General features: G+C 38.9%; 1 protein-coding gene across 2 annotated transcripts in view; it reads right to left on the minus strand.

Moving 5' to 3' along the window:
- The window catches only part of LOC128644831 (tumor necrosis factor alpha-induced protein 2-like), a 221798-nt gene that overhangs the window by 31787 nt on the left and 179555 nt on the right, over positions 1-10456 (minus strand). For both annotated transcript variants that reach the window (XM_053697419.1, XM_053697418.1), the window contains exon 9: positions 966-1092. In XM_053697419.1, coding sequence (XP_053553394.1) covers positions 966-1092 — 127 coding nt within the window. The remainder of the gene's footprint in view (positions 1-965; positions 1093-10456) is intronic.

The raw sequence follows: 10456 nt of genomic DNA on the forward strand, positions 1-10456 counted from the left end.
TTGAATCAGTAGAATATGCACGCCCTATTTTCCTTAAAGGGTATTACTCGGAAAGTCCTTCACCCAATATCCGTATGATGCTTGATGCCCCTTGTTTCCGGAGAGCCTTCAGGCTCACCGGAAACCGAAGTTATGAAGCAGCGGTCTGAAGACCGCTGCTCCATAACTTGTCCACCTGCTCAGAGGCCATGGACAGAAATCAACCTGATCGAATACGATCGAGTTGATTGACATCCCCTGCTAGCGGCCGATTGGAACTACTGGTGCAATGATAAATGCTGACCAGGCTTACAATATACCAGGGTCACAATGTAATCTTTACTAAACAGATTAGGAAGTTACAAATAAATTTATGAAAATTAATATTTCTTGCCCTTTGTTATAAATGAGGAACTAAGTACTGGATAATTCTGACCTCAGTGCGGGCTATATAAAAGTTAATCATTGCTATAGAAAATAGAATGTAGTTGTAATTTTCGGACCTCAGAATGATGTTTAACCAACTGTTTGAAAACAGAATTGCGACACTGTAATCCTTGTGGTTAATTAAATACAATTAGGGCCTGACTGGGAACGAAAAGCAACTAATATAATATAATTCTGAACCCAATATTATATTATATTAGTTTGTATTAAAATAAAAGTGCCAGCTTGTTGTTTTATATGCACCCTCCAACCCAATTGCATGATTGTTGTTATATAGGCACCCTACAATGCAATTGCATGATTGTTGTTATATAGGCACCCTACAACCACATTGCATCCATTACTCACCCATTTAAATTGTAGCTTTCCAGCCCCAGCTGCTGCAGCCCACCGGGAAATCTCCTGATATCCTGGTAGGCCAATCCAGCCTTGAATGCAATGAATAATACACATACTATTTCTCAGGATCATTTAAGTGTTGCAGTGTAGGAGACATGATACCAATAACCTAATGGATTATATATTACATAATAATTTACCTTTAAATCTAGAAAAAGATCCTTAAGAAGAATATCATTTCCTAGAGTCTCAAAATCCTGTAAGATTAAATTCATATTTTGCTTCATCTCAGCCTCTAAATCAATGTTCTTTCCATTGATATAGTCCCTAAAATAAAAATGTAAACACATAGTTGTAAAACATTTACATTTAGTTTATGTACAAACACAGAACCATTGTATACTCTGTTATTTACCAGCCACACAATTAGTGATATCATTTATGATAATGAAAACTCATAGTGTGTCAAATTTGTATATATTCCTAATCAAATGAACATACAGTACATATGGTTGCACTGCTCGTTTTTTTATTGTGTTTATATGTATTTATCAATAGCAAAGATCTGAGTTTGGAGGGTGGAACAGTCCCTCAATCAGTACTTTATATATATATATATATATATATATATATATATATATATATATATATATATATATATATATATATATATATATATATATATATAGGTATCCAAAATTCCAGATCTTGCCCACAAGTGGAAAACTGCCTGGGTGCAACTTTAAACAACAAATAGCAGCCAAAAGAAAGTGCACTCTCAGGTCTTTCACAGCAAAAGTTACTTTATTGATGTAACGTTTTCGGAGGACTTGCCTCCTTCATCAGCATCGGACTTGCCTCCTTCATCACCTGAGAGTGCACTTTCTTTTGGCTGCTATATATATATATATATATATATATATATATATATATATATATATATATATATACTGTATATAGTCAACTTTTAGAGAGTTTATTTTAATTTTATAGGTATCCAAACAGTATAATTTTATATATTTGAACAGACCTTTTTGTGTATAATTGCTTTATATTTTGCAAATGCAGATAATTGTGTCATGCTCTGTCTGACTTTCTAACCAATCATGTAAGAATATGTAATCAGGATAGAAGCTGAAGGCTCAGAAGAGAGGAGGATTGGGTAGTTTGTGCTAAAGGAAAAAGATAAGGCTGAGAGTGATTTGCATCTGGGATTTCTGCCTATATACAACTATGGGGGGTAGTTATCAAGCCGTCAACCTCAAATACGCTGGAATTCCGCAGCGTATTTGTGGCGAGGCTGATTCGCCTTAGTTATCAAAGGCTAGAGACCGGCAAAAGTAGAATTTTGTGACGTAAGCTTCGATCCGCCGGACTCAGTCCGACACAGATCAATTCTTACGTCACTCCAGATGTTCCGCACACAAGTGCGGCACAATCTGACTACTTTTGCTAGTTATCAAAAAACTAGCAGGTACGCTCTGCACTTTTCCGGCCCAGCGTACCTGGTTTTCAATCCGCCGCCCTGGAGGCAGCGGATCCCATAGGAATACATAGCAAAAGTACAAGTTCGCTGCTGCCAGACATCCCATTGATTCCTATGGGAGCTGTCTACACCTAACACCCTAACATGTACCCCGAGTCTAAACACCCCTAAGCTGTCCCCCCCTACACCGCCACAACTAAATAAAGTTATTAACCCCTAAACCGCCGCTCCCGGAGCCCACCGCAAATATAATAAATGTATTAACCCCTAAACCGCCGCTCCCGGACACCGCCGCAACTATAATAAATGTATTAACCCCTAAACTGCCGCTCCCGGACCCTGCCGCAACCTATATTAAATTTATTAACCCCTAATCTGCCCCCCCCCTACACCGTCGCCACCTATAATACATTTATTAACCCCTATCCTGCCCCCCACTACACCACTGCCACTGTAATAAATGTATTAACCCCTAAACCTAAGTCTAACACTAACCCTAACACCCCCCTAACTTAAATATTAATTAAATAAATCTAAATAATATTTCTATTATTAACTAAATTAATCCTATTTAAAACTAAATACTTACCTTTAAAATAAACCCTAATGTAGCTACAATATAAATAATAATTATATTGTAGCTATCTTAGGATTTATTTTTATTTTATAGTTAACTTTCAATTTATTTTAACTAGGTACAATAGCTATTAAATAGTTATTAACTATTTAATAGCTACCTAGCTAAAATAAAGAGAAATTTACCTGTAAAATAAAACTAACCTAAGTTACCCCTAATCTAACTCAAACCCCCCTTAAAATAACCTAACACTAATCCCCTGAAGATCATCCTACCTTGAGTCATCTTCACTCAGCCGAGCCACCGATGGATCTGAAGAGGAGATCCGGAGCGGCAGAAGTGATCCTCCAAGGGGCGCTGAAGAAGTCTTCCATCCGATGAAGTGATCCTCCAGGCGGCGCTGAAGAAATCTTCCATCCGGGCGATGTCATCTTCCAAGCGGCACTGAAGAAGTCTTCTATCCGGGCGATGTCATCTTCCAAGCGGGGTCTTCAATCTTCTTTCTTCAGGATCCATCTTCATCCCGCCGACGCAGAACATCCTTCTTTCCCGACGGACTACCGACGAATGAAGGCTCCTTTAAGGGACGTCATCCAATATGGCGTCCCTTCAATTCCGATTGGCTGATAGGATTCTATCAGCCAATCGGAATTGAAGGGACTCCTTCTTGGATGACGTCCCTTAAAGGAGCCTTCATTCATCGGTAGTCTGTCGGGAAAGAAGGATGTTCCGCGTCGGTGGGGATGAAGATGGATCCTGAAGAAAGAAGATTGAAGACCCCGCTTGGAAGATGACATCGCCCGGATAGAAGACTTCTTCAGCGCCACTTGGAAGATGACATCGCCTGGATGGAAGATTTCTTCCTGGCCGCCTGGAGGATCACTTCATCGGATGGAAGATTTCTTCAGCGCCCCTTGGAGGATCACTTCTGCCGCTCCGGATCTCCTCTTCAGTTCCATCGGTGGCTCGGCTGAGTGAAGACGACTTAAGGTAGGATGATCTTCAGGGGATTAGTCTTAGGTTATTTTAAGGGGGGTTTGGGTTAGATTAGGGGTATGTGGGTGGTGGGTTTTAATGTTGGGGGGGTTGTATTTTTCTTTTACAGGCAAAAGAGCCGTTTTCTTTGGGGCATGCCCCACAAAAGGCCATTTTAAGGGCTGGTAAGGTAAAAGAGCTTTGAACTTTTTTAATGTAGAATAGGGTAGGGATTTTTTTTAATTTAGGGGGCTTTGTTATTTTATTAGGGGGCTTAGATTAGGTGTAATTAGCTTAAAATTGTTGTAATATTTTTTAAATGTTTGTAACCTATTTTTTTATTTTTTGTAACTTAGCTTTTTTTATTTTTTGTACTTTAGTTAGTTTATGTAATTGTATTTAATTGTAGTTATTTGTATTTAATTTATTTAATGATAGTGTAGTGTTAGGTTTAATTGTAACTTAGGTTAGGATTTATTTTACAGGTAATTTTGTATTTCTTTTAGCTAGGTAGTTATTAAATAGTTAATAACTATTTAATAACTATTCTAACTAGTTAAAATAAATACAAAGTTACCTGTAAAATAAATATAAATCCTAAAATAGCTACAATGTAATTATTAATTACATTGTAGGTATCTTAGGGTTTATTTTACAGGTAAGTATTTAGTTTTAAATAGTAATAATTTATTTAAGTATAGTGTAGTGTTAGGTGTAATTGTAACTTAGGTTAGTTTTTATTTTACAGGTAAATTTCTCTTTATTTTAGCTAGGTAGCTATTAAATAGTTAATAACTATTTAATAGCTATTGTACCTAGTTAAAATAAATTGAAAGTTACCTATAAAATAAAAATAAATCCTAAGATAGCTGCAATATAATTATTATTTATATTGTAGCTATATTAGGGTTTATTTTAAAGGTATTTAGTTTTAAATAGGATTAATTTAGTTAATAATAGAAATATTATTTAGATTTATTTAATTAATATTTAAGTTAGGGGGGTGTTAGGGTTAGTGTTAGATTTAGGTTTAGGGGTTAATAAATGTATTACAGTGGTGGCGATGTAGTGGGGGGCAGGATAGGGGTTAATAATTGTATTATAGGTGGCGACGGTGTAGGGGGGGCAGATTAGAGGTTAATAAATTTAATATAGGTTGCGGCTGGATCTGGGAGTGGCAGTCTAGGGGTTAAACTATTTATTTAGTTGCGTCGAGGTGCGGGATAAGCAGGATAGGGGTTAATAACTTTATTATAGAGGGCGGCGGTATAGGGGGGGCAGGATAGGGGTTACTAGGTATAATGTAGGTTGCGGCGGTATCCGGGAGTGGCGGTTTAGGGGTTAATACATTTATAAGAGTTGCGGCGGTGTCCGGGAGCAGCGGTTTAGGGGTTAATACATTTATAAGAGTTGCGGCGGGGTCTAGGAGCGGCGGTTTAGGGGTTACTAACTTTATTTAGTTGCGGGGAGCTCCGGGGGCACCGGTATAGGGGGTAGAACAGTAAAGTTAGTGTGGGTGCTTAGTGACAGGCTAGCAATAAAGCTGTCAAAAAGCCGAAGAGCAGCGAGATCGGATGAGTGATAACTCTCACAGTCCGCTGCTCATCGCCCCGTACTTGGTGCGCGGCTTTTTGACAGATTTATTGATAACTTAGGCAAATTTTTTCAGGTCCGCGGCGGCGATAGTAGGCAAGCTTAGGCGGGCGTATTGGGCCGGCGAAGGCAGGAAAGTTGACACGTTGATAACTATCCCCCTATGTATGATTCTTATTATCTGCAGTGTATATAAGCCTCTGTGTATTGGACTACCTGTACTATAATAAATGGGCAGGGGCATTAAAGGGACATTATTTTTTTTTTCGTGATTACAAAAGAGAATAGAATTTGAAACAACTTTCCAATATACTTCTATTATTTAATTTGCTTCCTTCTCTTGTTATTCTTTTCTGAAAGGTTTATCTAGGCAAGCTCAGGATAGGAAAGAACCTAGGTTCTAGCTGCTGATTGGTGGTTGCACATATATACCGATTTTCATTGGCTCACCCATGAGTTCAGTCAGAAACCAGTAGTGCATTGCTGCTCTTTCAACAAATGATACCAAGAAAATAAAACAAATTAAATAATAGAAGGACATTAGCAAGTTGTTTAAAATTGTATTCTCTATCTCAATCATTAAAGAAACATTTTGGGTTTCATGTCCCTTTAATTAAAAAGAGTGGGGGGACTTAGAATTGCAAACTGTGGCGTATTATGGCCTAGGCAAACAAGGCCTATGCCTAGGGCGGCAGACTTTGGGAAGATGGGGGGTTCCCTCTAAGCGTGCACACCTTTTTCTAACGTAGTGCACACCTCTGTGGAAGGTGCACAAAACTGTCAGCTGCCGGCATTATTATTTTTTTATGTTGCTATATTTGTTTTACAGCCTCCAGAGCTCCCACACTAAATACAAAGAGGTGGGACACCAAATGCTTTGTAGCACATTAGTTACATAGCATGGCACAGGAACTAGGAGGAGAACAGTGTGGAGGAATTAGCAGTATAAAGGTTGTCACCAGGCCTGTGCACCAACAGTCATTTACTCTCTGGGGGACAGTAATGAGGTAGCAGTTCCTAGGGATGTCTGGAGTTGGTAAGCCTGCCCCAGTGGTACACAGACCTTTACTAAAAAAATGACTTTAATTATTTTTCTTAGCAATTTTGCCTCATGCAGATGTACACCTCGGTATACAAGTATATTATTGTCCTCTACGTAACCCCTCACATTGCTGCCCATGTCATCATGCTAGAGGTGCTTAGCATATAGGAAGCCCATGAGCTGTATCTGAAACCCTCCATGATTTTTGGGGATCACCACAAAGCTAATGTTTGACTTATGACAGTAGCCAACCAATTAAGTTATATTAAGAAGAATATCCAAGACTGCCCTGGCAGAGCTGTACTGCTTTACACATTTCTTTATAACTCTCTAGAGCAGACATTCTCAAACTTGACCCTCCAGAAGTTTTGGAACTACATTTCCCATGATGCTCAGCCAGCTGATATGCTGGCTGAGCATCATGGGAAATGTAGTTCCAAAACCTCTAGAGGGCCAAGTTTGAGGATGTCTGCTCTATAGCATCATCTGTAGGGTTTGTTTGCAGAATTTGATTTCATGTATTTTGCTTAAATGAATAGACGAAGGCTTCCCCATCCGGAGTTTGCACATTAAAGATAAAAGCATATTGAGCCATTTTATTATTATTATTATTATTATTATCGGTTATTTGTAGAGCGCCAACAGATTCTGCAGTGCTAATTTTCACTTTATCATTGAAGGATAAGTCTGAATGGTCATTATAAAGATTTTCCTGGGTGCACATCTGAACAAAATGTTTTATCAACTGTAATGCATGTACTGCACAGTGTTCTAATCTCAAAGCCACTGCTCATTTTTATAAACAGCAACGGGGTGATAGAATTCTGATCTTTAACCAATTAAGGGCTAGATTACAAGTGAGGCACAAACGGTTTTGCGCAAGCGATATCTTTTCACAAGCATTTTTAATTGAGCTGATATAACAAGTTGGGTGAAATCCTTACCACAATCTCAGAGCTTTGGTTAACCATTTTCCGAAACTAAAAAAGTGTCACGAAACACATCAAAACTATAGCTACACTCATAATAACATTGTTTAATAAAAATCTTTAAAAAAAATATTGCACAAAAAAGTTATAAGGGCCCAAAGATACGAGACCTCAGGTGTTAGAAAAAAAAGCCGGCAAAGTACTTTAACATTGCTAAAGATGTATTTGTATGTATATAGATATGTCTATATACACTGCGGATCAGGTCCGACAGACATCGCAGAATGCGGAGAGCAATACGCTCTCCATATTCAGCATTGAGCTGCTGGTGCAACGCCGCCCCCTGCAGACTCGCGGCCAATGTGCCGCCAGCAGGGAGGTGTCAATCAACCCGATCGTACTCGATCGGGTTGTATTGTGGCGATTCCTGTCCGCCTCATCAGAGCAGACGGACAGGGTTATGGAGCAGCGTTCTTTAGACCACTGCTCCATAACAGAGGCTCCTGGAGGCAGCAAGGCTAGACGGAGGGAGCTTTGACCGGGGAGGAAGAGGCCCCCTCCTTCGTGTGGTAAGGGTAAGTGGAGGGACAGGAGGAGCTTGGTGGGAGGTTTTAAAGAGGCAGGATGAGCGGGAAAACCAGCAGAACTTTTATTAGCAAAGGAAGTGAAGCAGCTCCCTCCCACCCGTCCCTTGTTTGTTGGGCTATGTGTTTTTGTCTTTTCATTTCAGGTTAGTGTCGCAGTCGGGAGGCGGGGGTGCTAGCTCTTAAATTTCAGAATATTATGGCCAATGGTTAATGTGGTGGTATTTTGCATTCCCATGGGGGTAATTCAAGATGGGTTTTCTAAGGGCAAGGGGTTCCTTAGAAGCCTAGATATGGAGGATCGCTGACGGGCCCAACCATTTGCACGGTTGGGTCCAGTAAAAGGAGTACGGCCATAGTTAAATAATATAAAAGTAAGGGGACTAGCACCGCTGTGGTTTAATATGTTTACAATGCTTTGCACTGTTATTTATTAAGTTATTAAAGTTTTACAAGGTTATTTATTAATAAAGGGCTGCGGCCAATTTGCACCAAAGCTAAGTTTGTTGTCTGTTATTTATGAAGGTGGTAGTTTGGGGGATTGGTATTGGAAGTGGTTGGTGGCTAGGGCCGGAGATTGACGACATAAAAGGTCATTGTGTTTCTGGCGAGTCTGAAGACTCGCCAGAAACACAGGCCCTCAAGTTCCATACGGAGCTTGATAAATGGGCCTCTATGCCTAAAAAAAGCCTAATTGTGTGGGTGGAGGGGGGGGTAGACACGCAGCAGTATTTTGAATGCCTGAAGCACCAAAAACCCCAATTCGACACTGCTTGCAAACATTTATAATTGGAAATCCAATAAGAGGAAGTGTAATTTAAGGAACATGCAACAATGCCAAAATATAATTAGGCAGAGCATGCCATTTGTCCTGAGGGGTTAAACACATAGGTAAAGTTTGGCTATACACAGGCAGTCATTTTTGTGGTTGTTCGACTATTGTTTCTCATTGGCTTTGCAGCTGTGTCTTTGTGGTTTAGCTAAGCTCTGCAAAATAGGTCACAGGATATGCAGCCTTGTTAGCAATGTCCACTAGCCTTCCTTTGTATAACACACACAACATCTTTAGTGAGCTTTTTTAGTAATAAAAAAATATTAACCCTTGCTTGACACCTGAACTGTAACATAGTTCATGTTTACTTATGTCAGCATTATTGGTAACTGCAGGACAAAATCCAAACATATTACAAGTGTCAGCTGGTACATTTTAATTCCTCTCCTCCCAGTAACTTTTTATTATTGCTTACAGAATAATCACTGCTACATAAGGGAGAGAACCTGCACAAATGATCTATAATTTCACACCTCAAATTGAAAAAATGGTATTGAGGTAAAAACTTATATGAGAATGCTATTTAAAAGCAGCATAATTTTATTACTAAACTTAAAGGGACACTGAACCTACATTTTTTCTTTGGTGATTCAGATACAGCATGAAATTTTAAGCAACTTTCTAATTTACTCCTATTATCAAATTTTCTTTATTCTCTTGGTATCTTTATTTGAAATGCAAAAATGTAAGTTTAGATGCCGGCCCATTTTTGGTGAACAACCTGGGTTGTTCTTGCTGATTGGTGGATAAATTCATCCACCGATAAAAAAGTGCTGTCCAGAGTTCTGAGCCAAAAAAAACTTAGATGCCTTTTTTTCAAATAAAGATAGCAAGAGAATGAAGAAAAATTCATAATAGGAGTAAATTAGAAAGTTGCTTAAAATTGCTGAAAGATTGGGTTCAGTGTCCCTTTAATAAAACAAATCCAAATTAATGCACTTGGGAAATAATTGCTGCTGTGTCCAAAGCCAACACTCACCTAAATGGCTTCCCTCAGACCATATCTGACCACCTCACATACACACACAAGAAAGCTGATTCTCCTTAGATAACATATTCAGTCCATTTAACTGGCACAGTCCATACAGCATTTAGTAAGCCTGAGTATGTAATAGTTTTGCATTAGCATGTCCCAAATTTAAGTATGAAAAAAAGTTTCAGGAATACATTTAGAAGGGGATTTATAGAGCTACACAGTGCCTCACTAATACTTATTACCATTCTTAGGGTCAGATTAAAAGTGGAGCGCTAAAAATTGCTTTCATGCAAGCAATATTAGTGCTCTACTTTGTAATACCAGCATTTGATAATGTGCACTGCTATTACAAGTTAATCACTAGGAAGCATTGGGCTCACGAGAGCGCACTTTTATAGACTCCAATGGGACTCTCGTTCTGATGCCGTCACAGACGGCATCAGAACCTTGCGCAATGAAGGAGGTAAGTAGCACAGCGATGGGCAGCCTTTTAAAATATATACAGTGGGGAAAAAAGTATTTAGTCAGCCACCAATTGTGCAAGTTCTCCCACTTAAGAAGATGAGAGAGGCCTGTAATTTTCATCATAGGTATACCTCAACTATGAAAGACAAAATGTGGAAACAAATCCAGACAATCACATTGTCTGATTTGGAAAGAATTTATTTGCAAATTATGGTGGAAAATAAGTATTTGG

This window comes from Bombina bombina, chromosome 1 (genome assembly GCF_027579735.1).
Source record: "Bombina bombina isolate aBomBom1 chromosome 1, aBomBom1.pri, whole genome shotgun sequence".
In the NCBI taxonomy this organism is placed as follows: Eukaryota; Metazoa; Chordata; class Amphibia; order Anura; family Bombinatoridae; genus Bombina; species Bombina bombina.